This window comes from Alosa sapidissima, chromosome 8, assembly GCF_018492685.1.
Source record: "Alosa sapidissima isolate fAloSap1 chromosome 8, fAloSap1.pri, whole genome shotgun sequence".
Classification (NCBI taxonomy): domain Eukaryota; kingdom Metazoa; phylum Chordata; class Actinopteri; order Clupeiformes; family Clupeidae; genus Alosa; species Alosa sapidissima.
Genome location: NC_055964.1, coordinates 18,461,252 through 18,483,772, shown reverse-complemented (window position 1 = coordinate 18,483,772; position 22,521 = coordinate 18,461,252). Strand labels below are relative to the sequence as shown.

The 22,521-nt window shown below is 49.5% G+C and overlaps 1 protein-coding gene and 1 long non-coding RNA gene across 12 annotated transcripts in view; one reads left to right on the top strand and one right to left on the bottom strand.

Annotated features, from left to right (window-relative positions):
* The window catches only part of ncor2 (nuclear receptor corepressor 2), a 105,937-nt gene that overhangs the window by 78,102 nt on the left and 5,314 nt on the right, over positions 1-22,521 (top strand). For 5 of the 11 annotated variants that reach the window (XM_042099925.1, XM_042099930.1, XM_042099929.1 and 2 more), the window contains exons 18-39: positions 19-161; positions 666-798; positions 1,300-1,810; positions 3,792-3,903; positions 5,882-6,167; positions 7,274-7,321; positions 7,751-7,927; positions 8,916-9,025; positions 9,370-9,469; positions 9,663-9,761; positions 10,713-10,816; positions 13,436-13,586; positions 13,838-13,948; positions 14,314-14,382; positions 14,710-14,930; positions 15,197-15,548; positions 16,000-16,224; positions 17,299-17,562; positions 19,100-19,252; positions 19,838-20,110; positions 20,338-20,506; positions 20,880-21,412. In XM_042099925.1, coding sequence (XP_041955859.1) covers positions 19-161; positions 666-798; positions 1,300-1,810; positions 3,792-3,903; positions 5,882-6,167; positions 7,274-7,321; positions 7,751-7,927; positions 8,916-9,025; positions 9,370-9,469; positions 9,663-9,761; positions 10,713-10,816; positions 13,436-13,586; positions 13,838-13,948; positions 14,314-14,382; positions 14,710-14,930; positions 15,197-15,548; positions 16,000-16,224; positions 17,299-17,562; positions 19,100-19,252; positions 19,838-20,110; positions 20,338-20,506; positions 20,880-21,412 — 4,344 coding nt within the window. The remainder of the gene's footprint in view (positions 1-18; positions 162-665; positions 799-1,299; positions 1,811-3,791; positions 3,904-5,881; positions 6,168-7,273; positions 7,322-7,750; positions 7,928-8,915; positions 9,026-9,369; positions 9,470-9,662; positions 9,762-10,712; positions 10,817-13,435; positions 13,587-13,837; positions 13,949-14,313; positions 14,383-14,709; positions 14,931-15,196; positions 15,549-15,999; positions 16,225-17,298; positions 17,563-19,099; positions 19,253-19,837; positions 20,111-20,337; positions 20,507-20,879; positions 21,413-22,521) is intronic. The other 6 variants (XM_042099935.1, XM_042099933.1, XM_042099936.1 and 3 more) reach the window with 4 other exon arrangements.
* On the bottom strand, positions 11,938-12,803 carry LOC121714838. Its single transcript, XR_006033462.1, has 3 exons — positions 12,685-12,803; positions 12,153-12,158; positions 11,938-12,043 (listed from the first exon to the last, which is right to left on the bottom strand). It is a non-coding gene; the product is annotated as an uncharacterized LOC121714838 (long non-coding RNA).

The following is a 22,521-nucleotide window of genomic DNA, read 5'->3' as shown; positions in this document are numbered from 1 at the left end:
CTATGCTCGTTTCTTCAGGTCTGCTGCAGTATGGACGCAACTGGTCGGCCATTGCCAAGATGGTTGGCTCCAAGACGGTGTCGCAATGTAAGAACTTCTACTTCAACTACAAGAAGAGGCAGAAACTGGACGAGATTCTGCAGCAGCATAAAATGAGATCGGTTAGTTATCTCTCTCTCTCTCTCTCTCTCTCTCTCTCTCTCTCTCTCTCTCTCTCTCTCTGCCTCCCTCCCTCTATCTCTCTATGTCTCTGTGTGTGGTTACTTGTGCATGCTTGCATGTTTTGACATTTTTTATTTTTGGATGGCTGTTTATAATAGTTAGCGTCCATGCTAGCGATGATGATATTGTGTCTGCAGTGTGGGTGTAATGATGGCTTTTTGTTCCACTTGGTAATGACCGATGAGTGAATGTGTGTGTGTGTGTGTGTGTGTGGTTTGGTTTTGTTGATGTGTTTTTTGGGTGGGTCTCTAATGACCTGATACAGTTCGTGTGGGTGTGTTTCCAACTGTATTAACACGGACTATACGTGTTAAGCGCCATAGATTTGTTCAGCACTAACTCTGTGTGTGTGCGTGTGTGCGTGCGTGTGTGCGTGTGTGTGTGTGTGTGTGTGTGTGCGCGTGTGTGCGCGTGTGTGTGTGTGCGTGCGTGTGTGTGTGTAGGAGCGTGAGCGTAAGGCGCGGCGTAAGGGCAAGGCCCTGCAGAGCGAGGAGGCCAGCGCCCCTTCAGCAGCTGAGGATGAGGAGGGATCAGGAGCCAGCGGCAACGAGGAAGAGGCCGCCGAGGACGGAGACGGTATGGAGAGACACACACACACACACACACACACACACACACATATAGAATACACATAAACCAGGCTTGCACATGGTCACAGGAGCATTTTCTAGTTTGAGGATTTGGTTTAACATGGACTTTGTACAGCATTTTCTGGCCATGTGCATCAGTGTAGAGTTGGCTCAGGGTTTATCTGTCGTCTCTTTTTGTTTTCTTGTCATTTTTTCCCCTAAACCAGACCTGAGCTGCAGTGTTATAGATGGCCATGTTCCATTTTTTAGGCTTTGAACTCCTTGTAGGTCTGAGTGAACTTGAACATTCCAGAGCCACACCATGTTCATTTCATGTCCAGACCCAAGGTTGATTCTCGAAAACCCTTTTGTCTTCTCTCTCTCTCTCTCTCTCTCTCTCTCTCTCTCTCTCTCTCTCTCTCTCTCTCTCTCTCTCTCTCTCTCTCTCTCTCTCTCTCTCTCGCGCTCACTCTCTCGTTATCTTCCCTCTTTTGTGCGTCCCCTTCAGGCGGAGCCAACAACAGCTCGGACACGGAGTCTCTACCGTCGCCGCGCTCCTCCGAAGACAGCAAGCAGCCCAAGGAGGAGGCCGCCTCGTGTTCCGCCTCCTCCTCCACCACCTCCTCGTCCTCCTCCCGCGCCAAAGCGGCCGGCGGCAAGGACGACAAGGACGCCGTCGCCATGGACACGGGCTGCGGTGGTGGTGGCGAGGACGGGAAGCCCCCGCCGGTGTCCCACGGCGACGTGAAGCAGGAAGTCAAGACGGAGGGCGATGGCGCTGGGCCACCCGGAGGGTCGTCGTCCTCCTCCTCCTCCTCCTCGGCGGTGGGGTCGGCGGGCGAGGGGTCCGGCGGAGACAGCAAGCCACCGCAGCTGGAGCCGCAGCCGCCGGAGCTGAAGGGCCACGGCAAGGCCAAGCGCGAGCGAGAGCCCAAGGCCAGCGGCCATGGCGACAGTGACTCCAGCGCCACCTGCAGCGCAGACGAGGTGGAGGAGACGGAAAGCAGCGACAAGAACAGGTGAGGGGGGGGTCTGTGTGTGTGTGTGTGTGTGTGTGTGTGTTGGGGTAGCCCATTCACTTGAATTCAACTTTCCTCAGCACTCTGACAAGCCGCATAATAGTAAGTAGGCGGATCTGAACAATTTGAATGGGTGTTGCTTTCGAAAAATCAAAAAAATTCCGGATTAATCTGGAAGAATCACATCTCTGACAAGCAGCCACGCTAATAAAACAATTTAAGTGAAGAGAAAGCAATAAATGCAGAGAGAGTAAGCGTCCGAGTGATTACAAGCTGTGATGAACACACCAGGAGACGGCCATCAGTAAGAGAATCAGAAAAGAGTGGACAGGCTTGTTCTGGATAAATAGAGTACCGAAGCCATGACGTCGCGTTGTCAAGGCATCAATTTCACTAGATCTAAACAAGTCAATCTAACCATAGTAGTGACCATAGTGGTGGCTTTATTAACCTATTTAAATAATTTTACAACGTTTCTAAGACATTAGTTAATTTATAAATGTAGGCTATAGTCAATAATTCAATTTATGAGGTCGAAACTATCCCACATGTCTAAATGCAATGCTGTCGATGCCACTTCAAAAGTTTGTTTAGATCCAGTGACACTGCAGTCATGGAAACGGAACCTCACACTTCGGTACTCTATTAGATCAATATATCAATGCATGTCCACTTTTTGTTTACAGTTTTTTTAGTTTCCTTGCTATAGTTGGTTTGTAGGTGAGAGAGGGCAAAAATACAGATGTCAGAATGGGGAGATGCGCAGAGGATCATAGGATGACGGAGAGAGGTATGGAAAAGATTTGGAGGAGGGGGGGAAGGAGAGAGGAAAGGCTGTCTGGGGAAGCAGGAGGGGCGAGGGAGAAGATGGGGAGCAGTGTGGATGAAGGGATGAGCTAGGGAGGGAGGGACTGAGGGAGGGAGTTTTATGTAAGTCTTTAACGGGGGAGACTGCACTAAACTGCGTGGGCTACTGTGAAATCAGGTCAGATGTGTGAGAAATGCAACAGCAGTCTGATCTTGGTGTGTGTGTGTGTGTGTGTGTGTGTGTGTGTGTGTGTGTGTGTGTGTGTTTGAACTAGGTTAAGTGTGAGTGCTTATGGTGAGGCTGAATGAACAAAATGTGTGTCCAGGGGTGTGTGTGCGTGCTGGTCACAGTTGTTGAAACGCACTATTAGGATGGCATGTGTGGTTAATGCCGTTCAGGCTATGGGAGGGAGAGAATTGTGTTCTCAGTCTGTGTGTGTGCCCGTGTGCGTATGAGTACGTGTCTGACAGCACCCTCTTATTTTCCATGACAGCAGACACTGTCGGCCTTGGCAGAGTTAAGGGAAACCTTCTAGATTGCCTTCTATGCAGTCCAACTCAAACAAAGGCAGGAGTGTGTGTGTGTGTGAGAGAGAGAGAGAGAGAGAGAGAGAGACACAGAGGGAGATCTTATGAATATAGGAGATGTATGTGAGTGTACATGCCATGTGTCTTATGACTGTGTGTGTGTTCAGACAGGGGTGTGTGTCTGTGAGAGCTAAGGACTAGCTCAGTTATGTTTGTGTGTCATATTGGGCTGTTCAGGTCTGTTTATAGCCTGTTGAAATGAGATTGGCCCTGGCCATATAAAGAAAGAACTAAAACCTCCTCTAAGCCAACTCTCAACACACTCTTTTTCTTCATCCCTCTATTCTCCCTCTCTCTCTCTCGCTCTGTCACTCTCCCTCCCTCCCTCATTTCTCTTTTCCCCACTCTCTCGCTCACTTACTCACTCTCTCACAAACACACTTTCTCTCTTTCTCCCTCTCTATCTCTCGGTCTCTCTCAATTCAATTTCAATGTCAATGGAGCTTTATTGGCATATTACTCAGTGAAGCCGTGTTGCCAAAGCAAACATATAACAAAACAATATGAACTGGTACAATATATACTAACTCTCTCTCTCTCTCTCTCTCTCTCTCTCTCTCTCTCTCTCTCTCTCTCTCTCTCTCAGAATGACTTCTCCAAGACCCAGTCTGCTGAATTATGGCGTGATCTCCTCTCCACTTCAGAAGCCCATGGACCTCAAGCAGCTCAAACAGCGAGCAGCTGCCATTCCCAACATCGTAAGTCTCAAACTCTGCCTCTGTCCATCATCCCTCCCTGGTCAGTTTCTGATCCATGTTACCCTTTTTGCAGAGCCAAGCTAGACCTGTTCAACCTTGGCAAGGAGTCTGGTAGGGAAGAGTGAGTTGGTTGCTGTGTTTTGACTGAGACTAGCTAAAGGAACAGAAACCTTTAATCCCATGTATCCAGATTGCATGTTTACATCACCACTTGTAGTGCCCACACACTTTGAATGCCGTGGACAGTTCTTTAGGCGCACACACACACTTACAAAAGCCTACCTGCACTACACACACACACACACACACACACACACACACACACACACACACACACACTGAAGGAAATGTTTGCGCTAATTAAATTGAATTCTCAGGAAAAGTTCACACTCCTGTGGGTGTTTTGCAGCAGATTAGACCAGTTGCGTAAGGCAGGCACATGATCTGTCTGCATCTTACCAGCACACTGTGGTGCCAATCCCTGGCACTGTCTGGAGCGTTCACTCGCTCACTCGGTCACTCACTCACTCACTCACTCGCTCGCCACAGAAACCCATTTGCAGTCATGTGAAGAGGAAGACATGCTGAGTGTACAAAAGAACATAACAACCTTAAAAAGTCATTATCCCAGAAGTGTGGGTGCTCACAACACACACACTCTCTATCTCTCTCGCTCTACCTCTCTCTCTCTCTTCCTCTTTCTCTCATCTGAAAATGATGAGAGCAGGGATGAGAAGGGCCAGAGAAACGGCTGCAGAGGACACAAACACGTTCACCACATCACCAGAGAGAGAGACAAAAGGGGAGGGAGGCCTACAGGGACAGGTGGCTTTGAATCAGCAAAACACCAAGATAAGGTGGATGACGCAGTTACACACACACACACACACACACACACACACACACACAGAGCACACTCTAACTGAGTGCTGCCACTGCGTCACCATGGTGATAAGATATTGATCAGATATCTCAGAGAAAGGGCAGCCAGACAAGCAAGCCAGGCGTAAAAGTTGTGACAGGTGTGTTTGTGTGTGTGTGTGTGATGGACTCACTTTTACTGACCCTGATCGTGTGTGTATGTGTGTGTGTCTGCAGCGCTGACTGTAACAGTAGCCAGCGGTCACAGTAGCTGGGTGCACAGTGGGTAAACTTCAGCAGGTGTTCCAGTTGTACTCAGAGTACCAGACTAGAATGACGTCACATCCCTGCCCAACACATTCCAGTTCAAACATCTGAAAACCAACTGATGACGTTTTAAGCAATAGCTGTTGGGGCCATTGTATTTTGTACCATTGTATTTTGAACCACTGGATTTTGAACCGTTGGATTTTGTGCATGCAACCACTTTAGCAACATGCCAAAAGATAGGAGTTGGACAGTAGTAAATGCACAACTGATTTAATGAAACACAAACAAGATAAATGTGCTAAACCGAATACTACTACAGCTTTCACACTGTTGATGAATGGGGACAGCAATCTTGGATTTTGAGATTGGGGTTGATGAGGGTGCCCCAAATTAGTTGGAATTGGAAGAGAGAGTTGGAATTCTGACTTCAGGGGGGCATATCGCCAACTTCAAACTTGGGATTTACGACCTTGGAGTGCAACTAGAACACGCCATAAGATGTGTGCTCTTGACAGACACTTGCATCCAAGGGTTTAGCCTCCTTGCTCCTACTGCACCTACTGTACCTCCCAGCTGCGACTTTTTGGGTTTGTGTGGGGGGGCTGGACTGCACAGTGGACACTGCACAGTGGACATTGGACACGACAACACTGCACACAAGTGGATGTAGAAGCAGTGATTCAGGGAATGCATTAATGTATACTGTGTTCCCTCTTAAAGACCACCAAATCAACTTCAAGTTTTGAAACCTTGTTAACATGCTCACCTTTCTCTCTCTCTTTCTTTCTCTCTCTCTTTCTTTTTCTCTCTTTCTCTCTCTCTCTCTCTCTCTCTCTCTCTCTCTCAGATGACTGATATGTCCATGGGCGGTATTGGTCGTGGGGCCTCGATGCTCAAGCAGGCGACCGTGCCTCCTCACGCGCTGGCCCTCTACCAGCAGCAGATCACCATGGCGCATGAGTCCTCTCAGGAGGCTAACCAGCACGCCGCAGCTGTTGCCGCAGCCGCCGCAGCCGCAGCAGCCTCCGGACAACCAATGAAACAGCCCCACTTCCAGTCGATGGGCGGAGACCGCAGCTGCAGTCCGCGCCTCCGAGGTCGCAGCCCCACCCCGTCTGAGCGGGACAAGGATGGTGTGTGGCTCTTCCTTTATCAGCTGTTTTCAGCTGTCTTCCTGTGTGTGTGTGTGTGTGTGTGTGTGGCCACATGTTGCCTGTGCTGTATGGTCTGTGGTGGTGTTTAATCTTCCCTGTCTCCCTGTGTGTTGTGTTGTCCAGCTCACCCACCCCCACCCCCCACCCCCTCTCTCTACCTCTCCTCCCCTGTTCTTCCTCTCCTCCCGTGTTCTACCTTTCCTCCCGTGTTCTACCTTTCCTCCCATGTTCTTCCTCTCCTCCCCTGTTCTTCCTCTCCTCCTGGTGTCCTACTCGTCCTTGTCACCAGTCTCTCTCCTCTCTCCGTTTACTCTTATCATTCTTGAAATTGCAGGGAAAAGCGTTTGATGGGCTCTCGGTGCAAGCACTAGCTTTCAAGGCCCTCTGCGTTGTGTGTGTGTGTGTGTGTGTGTGCGTGTTTCATACCTATATACACAGTTTGGTTATTTGTGTAGGCGTGTTGACCGAATGGGGTGGGTAAAGTGTGATCAGTGTGTACATTGTGTGATCATCAAAAGTTGTGTGTGTGTGTGTGTGTGTGTGTCTGCTCGTACACGTGTGGGCCAAGGGCGAAGAATGAGTGGTTTTGTTGTATACAAAGCGTGGGTGGATGTGTGTAAAGGCAGCACCCTGTGCAGACAATCCTAGAAAGTCTCAGATACACATGATCAAGCTGCTCGATTGTCGTGTTTCTCCGGCATCAGTGAACAGAACTAGAGGTAGAGGACCAGGGGAATTAAGCCAAAGCGCAAAAAGACAGAGAGAGAGAGAGGGAAAGAGAAGGAGAGAAATGAAAAAGGGTTAAGAGTGTGTAGAGCTTAGAGATAGTAGACTTAGAAGTAGAGCAGTGGAAGAAGCTTAAAAAGAGCCAAGTAAGCACTATTGATATAGCCTTGTTAGAGAGAGAGAGAGAGTGAGTGTGTGTGTGCGCGTGTGTTCGAGTGTGTGTGCATATGAGAGGAATCAAGAGATGATATGGCCATCTGAGAAGCTGTGTAAAGAGTGTGTGCGAGAGCATTTTGTGTGTGCATGTGTGTGTGTGCACCATGGCCATGTTATCAGCTGCAGTGTGTCTCTCCCCGCAGAAATGGAGGGGAACGAGAGATGGCTGCAGACTCTACTTCATGGATTACGTAGGTTCACACACACTCATATGCGTTTAGACTCAAACACACACCAATTGTGGGGCTACAAGTGTGTGTGTGCGTGGACTATCTACGTTTGGGCTTTACAGTGTATGAGTTCTTAACTGTTATCCTTGTTTGTTTGTTATGTTTGTTTGTTTGTGTGGATGTTGGTGGGCAGGTTTGCTTGTTACAGTGGAAAAGCTTGTGTTTGTCAGCACCGTTTACATGCATTCTGGTGCCTCCAGATACAAGCCTGTGTGTGTGTGTGTGTGTTTTTTTTCCGAAGTGCAGTCACCACAACTGCAACATTGTCACACTGATCCCGCTAAAAAAAAATTATTTTGAAAGCCCAGCAGATGCTCACTGTATATGTGTCTGTGTCCATGTTTGTTTGTGTGTGTGTGTGTGTGTGTGTGTGTGTGTGTGTGTGTGTAGATAAGTCGCGGGCATTCTCACCCCATGCGGAAGGGAAGCGTGCGCCAGGCCCCGAGGAACTGAGGGGGGCGGCTGCAGCTCTGGGTCGGCCACTGATGTCGCCCTACCAGCTGTCCCCCCGAGATATGGCCAAACTCAGCCACGAGCAGCAGCAGCAGCTCCTGCACTTCAATCCCTGTGAGTCCCCGTCCTCCTCTCCTCTCCTCCTCTCCTCCTCTCCTTTCCTCTCCTCTCCTCCCATTCTCTCCTCCCCTCCTCTCCTCTCGTTCTCTCCTCTCCTTCTCTCCTTTCCTCCCCTCTCCTCTCCTTTCTTTTCCTCTCCTCTCCCCTTCTTGCCTCCCCTCCTTTCCTCTCCTCCTCTTCTCTCCTTACCTTTCTTCTCCTCCCCTCTCTCGTCCTCTCCTCCTCTCCTCTTCCTAGCTCCCCTCTCCTTTTTTCCTTCTCTCCCCCCCTCCTCTCTTCTCTTCTCCCCTCTCCTCTTTTCCTTTCCTTTCCTCTTCTCTCCTTACCTTTCTTCTCCCCTCCCCACTCCTCCTCTCCTCATATCCCCTCCTCCTCTTTCTCTCCTCTCCTGTCCTCACCTCACCTTTCTTCTTCTCTCCTCCTCTCCAATAATCACTCTCCTTTCCACTGCTCATTCTGTCTGCTCCATCCATCACAGGCCTCCCCCTCCCTTTCCCTGACAGTTCTCTCCCTCCCTCTCTGACCCCCACTCCTCCTGTCCTTCCACATTCTCCTCATCTTTCTAGTCTACTCCTTCTCTCCTTTTTTTGTCTTCCCATTTCAGCGTTTTCTCAGCTCCTCACGTTTCTGCTTCTCCCCACACTTTCATACTCACTCAGCCATCTCATTCATCAGCAGCTTCTAAAAGGACTTTTCCATCTGGCCATCTAGATATGGAGGACTCTCTGGCCATCTTGAACCCATCTCTTTCTGTCTGTGTGTGTGTGTGTGATGGGCAAGCTTATCCTGTTTTCAGTTTCATTTTGTTGATCTGTCTTCATGCATCCATCAATCTTTTTTTTTTTTTTCAATTATCAGAGTTCCGCCTTGCATTCATTCGGCTTTCCAGCTTTTCCAACTACCTGTCAATCAATAAATGAGTCAGTCAGCCTTCGCTCATCCTCCCTCTCTCTTCCCTCCCTTCCTTTCTCCCTCTCTCTAGCGTTGCCAGGGCTACAGGACGGTGGGCGTATGGCTGCGGTCCGACCTCTACACATTCCAGAACCCCCTCCTCTCATCTCCTCCAACAAGTCAGGTGGCTCCATCACTCAGGTGAGGACCCACACACACACACCAGCACACTAATATCTTCTTTATGACAAATATTTCCAAGTACATTTTCAAGTAAATACTTTTTCAAGTATTTTATAGTGTCAGTATACTAGTATACTAGTGTGGGTTGAAAGCATTTTATTTTCCCCACGTACTTCTCTGGTGAGTATGCCAGTGGGAGAAATGAGGTAGTATACTGGATGTTCCTTTTAGTGCCACTCAGTCCTCAGTTTTTTTTTTTTTTCAAATTGATTAGGATTAAAACGTCCGCTCAGAAATGTGTAAATGTTCCCCTGTGGCAGTGAGGAGATGTAAATACTGTGGATGTGCTGTGTGTTGTTCAGGGGACCCCAGTGCAGCTGCACAGCCCAGCCCATGGCTCTGAGCACGGGAAGATCCCACCCACGTCCCACGGCCTGTCTTGGATGGAGCCCAGGAAACTAGGTGTGTTGAGTGAGTCCTGACGGCCTGCTCATTTGGACTTGTTTGGTGGACTGGGTGGATTGGTGGCTACCTTCTTGGCTTTGTTATTTTCATTTGAACTCTTTCTCACACTCTCTGTGTCTCTCTCTTTCTTTCTTTCTCTCTCTCTCTCTCTATTCCCCACTCTCTCTTTCTCTCTCTCCTTGTCTATCAGGTGGGCCTGGCTTCCCTGTGGTGAAGCAGGAGCAGCTGTCTCCCCGTGGTCCCTCCTCTCAAGCTGAGAATCTCTCTCAGAGTGGGGCTCAAGACAGGGGTGAGTGATCACTTCATGTGTCTGTGGTTGGACCATCACCAAAAACTAATGCAAATATAACGTTGCCAATGTAATGTAACCAATGTACAGTATGATGCACTGAAGGAGTTGTTTTAGGGTGCTATATTTAAACTTGCGGTGAGATTCAAAGCATTCAGAGGCCTTCAACCTATTTGCAAGTTATACATGTAGGTCATGGTGAAAAGTTGCATTGTTTAATAAGATGTTTTCCAGTTCAGCTGTTTCAAACAATGTCCTTCAGCCATGTTTTGTTTTGCGAGGCTGACATTTAGAAATGCATACTCAGTCAGGAGTCATTATGACTTCATTTAAGCAGATGCTGTGTTGGTCAAAAAACAAAGCAGCATTGGAGGCAGGGTTCACATATATATCCTGTATATGCATGTATGTCTGTATAAATATATATCTCTAAGCTGGGGTAGTGCTATGAGCAAATTCAAGCTTCACTGGAAAACATTACATGTACTATAAATATACTTATTGCAGCCATGTCCAATTAAGTGAAATGGACAGTTTAATTGTTAAATTGCGGTCTGTATCCGCAAGCTACAAAAACCAAACAAAAAAATCGCATCACATGGCTTTCTGATCACAACAACATTTTGCGATGAGTCAAAAATAGAAAACCCTTATTTTCAGGATGAATGGACTGAACAAGCAGGCATTCATTGACCGTTAGTAGTTAGTACCGACCATTAGTCGACTTTGGCTGTCTGCTCCAAAGTGCTATTTTGAAATCCTGTTTACAGTCACTGTGTCTCACGAGTGCGTTTGAACTTGTATGTGCAATTAAGCCAATGGCAGCAGCAGTAGCCACTCTGGGTGCTGGTTGAGCTCACCTGAGCCCTAGCTGAGGACCACTGCAGTCAGTGTTGTTGTTATAAGTGTTTACTGGTGGCTAATGGAGAGTGTGCCGGTCTTCCTCCCCAGGCTCCATGGCTCCCATCCAGGGGGGCAGCATCACCAAGGGCATCCCTGGCACCAGGGTCCATCAGGAGCCACCGCTCTCCTACCGTGGAGGCTCCATCACCCAGGTAAGAGTCAGGCCTGGGGGAGCGCGTGTGTGTGTGTGTGTGTGTGTGTGTGTGTGTGTGAGTGAGTGCCTGTGGCAACTTGTGTTGCACCCATGTGCTGTCTGTGCGCAAATGTACCGTAAAGCTTCCAATAAACAGCAAGGCGTTTATTTGTTTTAATTACTTAATTTGGCGACTTCACGTGGCAAACCTGCCTCAAAAGTTTTAAGTAGCTGAACTGGTCATTATAAGAACTAGGCCTACAATATCCACGACAAGACAGGAAGCACACTGCATTAAATTATTGAAACTATTTAAGTCACCAAAAAAAGTTCATTCCATTTAATATTTAAGCTGTCTTTCATAGCAGTATTCAGCTTACCTGCATAGAAGCACAGACAGGTTTGTACTGTATACAACTTGTCTGTGCGGTGAACAAGCCCTTTTTGTTAATTTCCTCCCCTGAAACATCTTTGTTAGATGAACTAAGAGTGAAGTGAACCATTAAGTGTGTGTGCGTGCGCACATGGTCTTTGCTGCTGGCTGGAAAGGTCTTATGTGTCGTGAGGGTGTATGACATAACCATCGTCCTGCTTCTGCTGTTTCCATAGCAACAGGTACACACTGTCCTGTTCCTCTATTCGTTTTTCCCCCCTTCTCTGTTTACTCTCGTTTGGTAAGCCCAGTTACCAGTACATACACACACACACACACGTTTGCACAGCAAACATGCCTAGATAGGAAAGACAAAGCTGGCACAGATTATATTCATTCTAGTGGCAGCCTTATTCCTAGAGTGTGTGTGTGTGTGTGTGTGTGTGTGTGTCATTAAGCCCTATGAGTTTGTGTGTGTGTGAGGGTGCGTGTGTGTGATACTCCTAGAGAAAGATTTGGAGGATAAGTAGCTGCTGTCAGCTCAGTGCACCTGATCCAGAAAGATGACACACCCACCCCTCCCTTGACTGGTCCCCGTCAAAAAGAGAACCTTACCCCAATGGCACGTCACATGAATGAGGAATCCGTGGGTGTGGTCTCTCTGGCAACCAGCTGCTGTTCGCTAGCGATTGCGTCAAAGTCCAGAATTTGAAGAGGGTGCTCGCCTTGCCTTGAGCTGATCACACCAGGCCTCTCCGACTCACTCCTAGTCGCTCTTCAGAGCACTCCAAGGCTCTCTCTTATTAGGGCGCACTCACACTGGGCACAGTTCACTTGTACCGTGCCGGAGTACGGTTCTCTCCCGTTCTTGGTCTACACTAGAGGTCTGAGCGGGACTAATTTTTCAGTCCCGCGCCCACCCGCTCCTGCAATATTATGTCCCGCTCCCGCATTAATGTGTCATTTTTAGTCCCGCTCCCACCCGCATCTGTAACACTAAGCCCGCATGCAGGAGGGATAGCCTATTCAGTTTTTCTTTCTGTCTCACGAAAGGAGCACACACACCTATGAAAGACTCCAGATGTCAGTTTCTTGGTTCTGAATGTAGGCTAACAACTGAAGTAGGCCTAGTCTGGTGCCCTCTTCCTCTGTCATGTTTTCAATTTCGAGTTTTGACAATGAGCAGCAGGAACAAATTGAACCCACGTAAACGACTACAGGCTATAGGCCTGCTATTCGTCAGTTATGCTTAAACCCCGTTTTTTAATGCTGCCTAACAGAACATCCAGCTGAACTATAGTTATGAACACTACTTTAATCATTTCCATATTTAATTTTATGCACATATTTAATTAGCGGGAGTGCAGTGAATCATCGGTTTGTCCCGAACCCGCGAACGTACCTCTCTCATCCCGCCCGCTCCCGCAAAGAGCTTTCAAAAGTTGTCCCACGCCGCATTCTTTTGCGTCGGGACCCGCGGGTCTACCGCGGGAGTCCAGACCTCTAGTCTACACTCACACTGCATACTATCAAACTGTACCCAGGCACGGTTGAGCTGCTGTGCTCTAGAATCTTTGCATAGGCGCGATCACAAGCCCAACCGTACCGTGCCCGAGTCCACCTCCTCATGCAGACCCAGATACAGTAAGGAGTGATCACACTGGTCAAACCAACCAGACTTTTGGGGTCAAACGTACTGGCATTGTGTCAGTGTCTCATTTTTCATCTCTGGAGCGAACTTGAGCTCAGGCACAGCTTATTCCGTCAGGGTCTGAGCCGCTCAGGTCAAGGAGAAGATGTAGACAGGAAAGTTAACAAAGACACTTTGAAAGCGTGCATTGGAAGTTGGCATCGTGTGTGTGTGTGTGTGTGTGTGTGTGTGTGTGTGTGTGTGTGTGTGTGTGTGTCTCTCTGTGTGTGTGCGTGTGTATGTGTGTGTCTCTCTGTGTGTGTGTGTATGTGTGTGTCTCTCTGTGTGTGTGTGTGTGTGTGTTTGTGAGGGTGTGTGTATTTGTGAGGGTGTGTGTATGTGTGTGTCTCTCTGTGTCTCTCTGTGTGTGTGTGTGAGCTGCTCAGCTCAGGCTCTTCTCAGATATTTGTAATTGTGTTAACATTAGAGATCTTGTTTACTAAGGGTGTAGATGATGAATGAGTGTGTTGAAAAATAAAAACAAATTCTGTCTAGAACTATCCAATCTGAAATCCTCCCAAAATCTCTCTAACCATACACTTCTGTGTGTGTGTGTGTGTGTGTGTGTCTCTCAGGGCACTCCAGCTGACGTGCTGTACAAGGGCACCATCACGCGCCTCATCACGGAGGACAGCCCTAACCGGGGGGAGCGCAGTCGCGACGAGCCACCGCCTAAAGGCCACGTGCTCTACGAGGGTGTCAGCGGCCACATCCTCACTTACGACCGTAAGAGCAAACCACACACACACACACACATCACATCTGTAATACGAACAGTTCACACAAAGGCCACATCCAGTATGAGGACATCAGAGATTCTTGCCTCATAATGAGTACTCATTCACCCATATACAATATGTGACTCAGTGTAGCACATACACTCAACTCTTTAACACACACACACTCACACACACACACTGTCAGTCAGTGAGGTTCTTGTAGACTGCTCTAATCGGAAGGCAAATGTCCACCTACAGGCACCCAGAACCCTAAAGAGGAGCCGATGGGCCTGAAGCGGCCCTATGACCTCATAGAGGGCGGCATCTCCCGAGGACTGCCCATGCGGGACTCCCTGTCGGCTGCTGAGGGTGAGTCCCACCGTGTGTCCAGACTTCGCTGTGGCCCTCGAGGGCCCATGCAGTACTGATCAGTGCTGCTCACTGCATTTAGGGCCAGCATGCAGTAGTCACCAGAAAAGTCATGGGTTTGATTTCTGGCTTTCACTATTGTGCCCTTGAGCAAGGCACTTAGTCCCTCTAGCTGCTCCAGGGAGATTGGTCCCTGCAATTAGTATCTGTAACTCACTTTGGATAAAAATGTCTGCTAAATACATAAGTAAGTGCAACTAAGAGTTATGTGATCTGTTTTTTTTTCTCTTCTTCTTGTCCCTTTTCATTTGCTTGTCTGTCTGACTGACTTTTATTCTCACGCTTTTTCTGTGTGTCTTCTGCAGGTCTGATAGTGAGGGCGATGCCCCAGGAGCGAGACAGCCCTCACCATAACAGAGGCTCTATCTCTCAGGGTGAGGGGAATATATACACACACACACACACACACACACACACACACACACACACACACACACACACACACACACACACACACACACACACAGTGTTATCTCTTGCACACACACCATCACACCACTAACTGGCTCGTGCCCATATAAAAACACACTCTCCACACACTACAGTTGTCACACATGCAGCAGTCTCTATTCCATAATAACCAACATTATTATTGTTATTATGATTATTATTATTGTTGTTATTGTTATTATTGTTATGATTATTGTTATTATTCATTTGAATTGCGCTACCTACCTTATTCACGACTCTCGCTCTCTCAGGTATTCCGCGTCACATGGAGCAGGATGAGTACCGGCAGGCCAAGCTGAAGCGGGAGAACTCTCCGCCTCCCCGTGGCTCCGGCATGCCCCAGGACGTGCTGAAGGGCCGCGGACACGACGGGCTGGTACCCACGGTCAAGGAGGGCGGCCGCTCCATCCACCTCATCCCCCGCGAGGAGCTTCGGAGCGGCTCTGGTGGCAAGGAGGGCTCCATCACACAGGTGAGTGTGAGCAGAGAGCATGCTGGGCCACGCTTGTTTGGGTGGAGGTGTGTTAGTGAGACAGAGAGAGACAGTTCAAGCTGGATCTTATTTCATAAGCTTGTGTGTGCGTGCAGATGTGTGTTGGGTTTTTGTCTGAGCTCTCCCCTGAAGCCATGAGATGGATTTCTCTCTCTTTCTCTGTTTGTGTGTCTGCCTTTGTGTCTGTAGTTGTGTGTGTGTGTGTGTGTGTGTGGGTTGTTCTAACCTTTCTCCCTCTCGGACAGGGCACCCCTCTGAAGCAGGAGCCCATGACTCCTGCTAAGCGGCACGACGTGCGCTCCATCATCGGTGGCGGCGGCAGCAACGCCCCGCGGGGCTCCTACCCTGGCATGCCCCCCCACCTGGACCTGCGGGCCGCAGCGGCGGCAGCTGGCGGGGGTGGCGGGGAGCGTGGTCGCTATGAGGAGCCCCCCAAGGGCCGGCCCAGTGCGGTGGTGAGCACCGCCAGCTCAATGGCCCGAGCCTCGCCCATCGATCAGGGCTCCAAGGCCCACCACAGCCCACTGGGCTACCAGCAGTCCTCCCACCGCGGATCCCCGCACGCCCCCAGGGACTCTGGTCAGCGCCAACACGAAGGTAGACACACCCACATCTTTGGCGTTTCACGATGAGGACAACTAACCCTTGAAATGGAACAGGAATAATCTCTGTTATGAGTGTGTGTGTCTGTGGGCCTTTTATAATCCTCTTGTCTTATTTTGTTACACACACACACACACACACACACACACACAGAAGAGTTGAAGGCAAACATGGATTTATTTTGCATTTATTTGTTTAGTTGTCGCTTTTATCTCAAGAGACTTACAAATGAGGACCAATATTCAAGCTGCATAGAATGTCACTCCTCATTTTACTTGAATGTGTGTCACATAGGTGCCACTGCCATGTAATGTAGGCATGTGTATGCATGTCTGTGCGAGGGTTAATTTTCTGCCTTATAGACATTGCGTATAGCAGGGAATGTACAGTCTATGAGTTCATTGGCTGTTGAGTAACTGTGTTGTTTTGCCCTGTGCCCTGGCAGGCTCCAGCAGTAAGCCCCAGTCCCAGGAGCGGAAGGCCACCCCCACCCCGCGCGAGATGAGCTCCTCCACCAAGTCGCCCCTGCAGGGCGTGGCCGAGCACCAGGCTGCCTCTCTGGCATCATACGAGCGCCTGCTGCAGGGCCTGGGCCAGGACGTCTATCGCGGGCAGATCCCTCTGACCTTCGACCCTTCCAGCCTGCCACGTGGCATCCCCCTCGATCCCGGTACGACCTGAGCTGGTTCTTCTTTGTTGGGAGCTCTCTTGCGCTCCCATCAGATATGATCTCGGGGTTTTCTCCAGTCTTCTGTTCTATTGCTCTTTCTCTCCCTCTCCTTGTTTGGTCATATCTTCTCTTGCGTCCTTTCTTGGCCATTTGATTTGATTTTTCTATTTGCCTTGTCATTTATTTTCATCCATGCAAAGGATGTAGAACACCTTGAAAAGCTTCCATTTCCTCTACTCTTCCTGCTTATTGGTCTAATAAGTGCTATAACAAGGTTTTTGTCGTCAACCAGTTTCAATCAACTAAATTCTCTCATAAGCATTCAATAGCCGGCTTCAGACCGTCGTGCCAGGCCAGGCTAGGGTAGATGCTCCTGCTGAGAACCAAACCAGACTTTGTTCAAATATACACATCTATGGCTACTGGAAAATGTAAGGTTCATTTATCAAATGTTATTTTGGAGTATTAAAAAACATCTTTATTTTAGAATTTCTGAACAAAAGGGGCTGAAACTGAAATTGGAGCTTTTACGATAGTTCTTTAATAGGCTATTCCACACTATTGATAGCATAAAACACACTGGCAAGAATAATTTAGTGGGACGCTTTTCTATGTTAATTAACTCATAGGTTCACTTTTAATTTTAGCCGACTGTGCTACTTGGCGACCTCTGGATAGAGTTAGCCTACTGACAGGCAAACATCTTTAATACGGACATAACCGCTATCTCTAAACTCGGTGTACTAGCAAATACTGCTGTGCTTTCATAGCTATTCCATTCTATCATGTTTCTCGACTTCACACACAACAACGGGTTGACCCCGCCTTCACCTTGACCCCACCCCTAGCCCTGCTCTAGCACCAAGTGGCCCAACGTTTAGGGTGGGCCAGAAATCAGGGGCCAGTAGCACCAATATAGCCCCTAAATGGCACCAGCTAGCACCCGCACCTGAAGGTGTGAAAGCAATTAGCCCCGGCACGGCCTGGCTTAGCTCGCTTTGGCTTGGCGGTCTGAAGCCGGCTAGTTCACTGGACCATATTCTAACACTCTTTTTCTTTTGTGTCCGTGCACAGCTGCTGCTGCCTACTACCTGCCCCGTCACCTGACCCCGGGACCAGGCTACCCGCACCCCTACCCGCCCTTCCTGATCCGGGGCTACCCAGAGACGGCGGCCCTGGAGAACCGGCACACGCTCTTCACCGACTACATCACCTCGCAGCAGATGCACCAGTGGCCAGCCGCCGCCGCCACTATGGCCGCCCAGAGGCCAGACCTGCTGCGCACGCTCTCCCCCCGGGACCAGCCCCTCCAAATGCCCTACTCTCCTGCACCACGAGGTGAGACACACACACACACACACACTCACACACACACACACACACACACACTCACCCACTCACCACACCAAGTCCAAGTGGGGTGGGCAGCCGTGGCCCACTGGTTAGCACTCTGGACTTGTAACCGGAGGGTTGCCGGTTCAAGCCCCAACCAGTGGGCCGCGGCTGAAGTGCCCTTGAGCAAGGCACCTAACCCCTCACTGCTCCCCGAGCGCCGCCATTGTAGCAGGCAGCTCACTGCGCCGGGATTAGTGTGTGCTTCACCTCACTGTGTGTTCACTGTGTGCTGTTTGTGTTTCACTAATTCACCGATTGGGTTAAATGCAGAGACCAAATTTCCCTCACGGGATCAAAAAAGTATATATACTATACTTATACTTAAGTCAGGCATCATCACATTAGAGGCTGCTCAGATAAACTCATTTACAAGATCTGTGTGAATTGTGAAGGACACAAACAACAACGTGTGGTCATCAACACTCACACTAGCTCTAACAAGATGACTGAATGTTTATGTATTGTAGACACAAATTTGGTTCAGTTCAATTTCCGAAGTTCTTTAATTTGTCCTGAACGTTCTTTCTGTCAGCCTATGTTTGATTCAATTCTGTCTTCCCACATTGCTGCGTGTATCAGTCTGCCACTAACTCTAGAATCCCCTGCCCTGCAGGAACTGTCCCCCCCAGCTCTCTCTCTCCCCTCTTCTCTCTGCTGCTGCTTTGTAGTGTCATGTGTTGGGGCCAGTTTTATCACTGTCCGCACCAGTTCAATCTTAGCCAGTCGTCTCTCCGTAGACCAATGATCGAAAACAACGCAGGGGCTTTAGCCAGCCTCCTCCAATCAGGAAAGAGCTGAGCTTAGTGCACTGTGACCCGTGTTGTGCCGGTCATGAGAGTAGTATAACTGATGAGGGCTGTGTGAGTCAACATGCAAGTGCTGAGAATTCCCTTTCCCCTTTTGTCACGGAACAGAATCTTCAGTTTGAATGTTCAAAGTTTCCCTGCTGAAGGGATAAGCATTGGGGGCTCTTCTCATTTGACCCTGTGGCTGTAGAACTGCCAGAAGCACTAGCATATGTATTCCCTCCAGTTAGTGCTATGGCCTCGATCAGAAACCCATCGTTGGTGGACATGTCCACTTGAATTGTGTTCAATTGGTGCTCTTTTCGCTCGTCTAATGAAAACCTGGAGCTTGGCTCACTCGCCTCCAGCTAAAGGCTAAACGGGCTAGACTTATCTGTGTATGGCAGTACGTCACCGGAAATGAGACCTGTTCCACGGTGACATGGAAGTTGTGTACAGCTGTACAGCAGCAACAACATGTCTGCTATGGATAACAATGTAGAGATGAGAGTCCCGCAGTAGTGTTAGCACCAGCACTGTATCAGTACATGACAACTAGCCCACTGCTATTTTGATTAAACTTGTCGATCAGTAAAAATCAGTCGTCGTGATGCCCCTATCGTGAGCACACCGATGCAGCGTGTGCAGAGGCTGGTGACAAACAGAGCTCTCCCTGTGCCCCTCTCCCTCCCCAGGTGTGATGGATCTTTCTCAGGTGCCCCACTTACCTGTCCTGGTCCCTCCCTCCGCAGGGGCGTCTGCCTCCCCCATGGACCGGATCACCTACATCCCCCAAACACCCGGCAATTTTCCCAGCAGGCCCTACACCACTTCACCCATCTCACCTGGTGAGCACACACACACACTTACTCAGTGCAGCTCCCATGCCACTTTGCCCACTGTGAACTAAGCTGGCAGGCATCATAGCCAAACATGAACACATGCATACATGTGGTAAGAATTAATACACTGCAATTGGTCCTAATGCCACAAATGTGTTGTGCCTAAGCTACACAACCAGATGCCACAAGTTTATTGTGCATGAGCCCCAGATTAAAGGAGAAATCCGGTGATTTTTCTTATAGATCTCCATTTCTCAAGTTCACAGAGTACCGTCTGTACGGGAAAAAAAACAAAAACAGAAAACAATCTGTTTTACTTAGTTCAAGTTGCTAACTTGACAAAACAAAGCAGCCAGGCAGCTACAGCGCTACACTCTGGGAGCATGTACGTGAGCTTCCATGTTCATGCCCCCAGAGTGTAGCGCTGTAGCTACCAGGCTGCTTTAGCTGTTGGAAAAATAAGCAACTATGTCAATTGAAGCCCTAAATTGCTACCTAAGAGTGGCATAGCTGTCCATCTTAACTTACATTAAATGTACCTAGTCATTTTGTGCCCATTTCTCATGACTTTCTGTTGTCTTTGTTCTACAGTGGGCCAGTCACACATGGGCAAGATGCCAGGAACACCGTCCTCGTCCGAGCGCGAGCGCGAGAGGGACCGAGAGCGGGAACGGGAACGCGAGCGGGAACGCGACCGGGAGAGAGAGAGGGACCGCGAGAGAGACCGAGAGCGCGAGCGTGAGCGAGACCGCGAGAGGGAGAGGGAGCGTGAACGAGAGCGCGACCGGGACAGGGAGAGGGATCGGGACCGGGAGAAGTCCATGGGACACGGAAATGTGGAACACGCACCTATATGGAGGCCAGGTGAGGACATTGGCAGCCACATGACACATGCACCTGTCCTTAAGGCTCATACATCTGCTCTTGGATGTGAATTCCAGTGACTACAGTTTTAAAAAAACACATATCCTCTATGTATGGATATGTGTATACTGTATACCGTGTGTGTATGTATGTATGTGTCTATTCATGTTCAAAGATGTTGTGTGTTGTGCGTCTCACGTCCTGTCTGTTTGGCTTTTTCCCTCCAGGCCATGAGCAGAGTCCCATCAGCAGCAGCAGCAGCAGACCTCCGTCCCACCCCTACAGCCACCAGCACTCCCCCGTGTCTCCCCGCACACAGGACGGAGGGCAGCAGCGGCCCAGCGTCCTGCACAAGAGCCTGCCTGGGTCCGAGCACTCCAGCCCCTCTGTAGTAAGGTAGGCAAGACCAGCACCACCTCCATGCCTGCTCATACATAGTCATCGCAAACTAGAACTTAAAACTCTTAGGACTTTTGTAGGTTATGATGATGTTGTTGTTGTTGGTTGTTGTCAAACATTTACATTTATTCATTTGGCAGACGCATTTATCCAAAGTGACTTACAGCAATAGAATAACATTTAAGCATTTTAACATTTCAGCATTTTAATATTTAAGCTATAAAGCATTAGCATTAGAATAACAAGCAATGTAACATGTAAGCTATAGAGGTACATGAACATCATGATTTAGCAGGCCATTACAGCCAGTAAGGAGTAGTAAGGACCGCGCCAGTCTCTCATGCATTGTCTGTGTTTGTTCTGCCTGCAGGTCTATGCCACAGGGCTCCTCTCGTTACTCTGGCTACGGCAGCCACCTCCAGCGCTCAGGGCTCCCTGGCGAGGGCTACCCAGCTGGCATGGACCCCAGCGGGGGCAAAGACCTGAGCCGCGACGGGGTTAGCAAAAGCCACCGAGGCGGTGGCGTCCTGCCCAGAAATCCCCAGGACTCTTCGTCCTCTTCCTCGGGCAAATCTGACCCCAAGCTGGCCAGTCCAGGCCCAGGGGGAGGCTATCCCTCGCCCTACGCCCCAGCCGCTATCATGGGCCACCCGCAGAGCCGCGGGCACCTCCTCCTGGAGGGCGGAGGATCGGCCGGGGGCCGCGGGGGTGACGGCGCCAACGCACCAAGTAGGGAAAAGACTCAAAGCAAAGCGATGTCCGTGCAGGAGGAAGAGCTCCGGGCACTCGGTAAGACCACCATGACAGCGGCCAACTTCATAAACGCGATTATCATGCGTCAAATTTCTTGTGACACGGGGATGCCAGAGGCGGGGCCGCTCGCGGCCAACGGCACCTGTGAGGGTAAGATGCTCTGGAGCAACCGGGGCTCTTTTCAACCCCTCCCAACCCAACCCCACCCCACCCCACCCCCACCTCCCCACTCCCCTCCCTTCTTACCCCCCCTCCAACCCCTCTCCCTCTCTCCTGGTCTGTCCCTCCTTCTCTCCCTCCTCAGCCTCCCTCCCCTGCTCCACCTTCGTCTGTGGCCTGTTGCACGCTGTGGTGGTTGGCATTCATCAGAATCAATTCCAGTTCATGAACACATCCGCTATTTATTATTATTATTATTATTATTATTATTTGTGTTTTTGTTATTTAAGATTACTTTATCCATCTCTAATCTGCTGCTATGCTGTTTCGCTTTTTTCTGAATTGAGGTTTGAATGCCCACAGTTCTATTTGGTAGTTGTTACATTTACTCGGTTCACAAATTCCTGTAGAACGGATTTGACACACCGAAGGAGTTACATTTACACGCAGCAGTATCTGGACCACCAGATCTAAATTGATCAGAAAATGAGCGCTGAAACTGTATTATAGGACAGGGAGGTTTCCAGTGACTCTTGTAAAGAGTCTTAACAATTTGCTCTTTTTTTTTTCTCAAACATCCAACCCAACATGTGGAAAGCAATGGGCCCAGCGAATTGTATAACCTTAAAGAGAACACCTGTGTCCAACGAGCCCCTGAGCACTGAGCGGCTCGCAGGCAGGAAGCCTCCTCGGATCGGCCCCGTGTCACTCGCCCAACGCTAGAGTTGTGGGTGCTAGCGTCGCTGCGCTTCGCTAGACTACACTACGCGCTACTGGTTGTGCTTGAGCTTCAGCTTCAGCTTTGAAGCTTCTTCTGCTGCGCCTCAGGTCACCGGCATTCCACCAATCAGATCGTTATCTCCCTCGATGGTGGTGGGGTTAGAGCCCTGCAAGTCCAAGTTCAGAAGCTCGAAGGTTAGCGTCTTGGTTTTTAGCTAATGAGTGTAGGCCCCTGCTGCCCACATAGAGTTGTCGCCGTGGCGCCTGCTCTGCTGTGGTCCCCACAAAATCACCTTCTCCCTCCTCTCCACCCATGTCCTCTCATGTGTCCTGCATGCCCCCATAAAACCGCGATAATCAGGGCTGATTTCACACACACA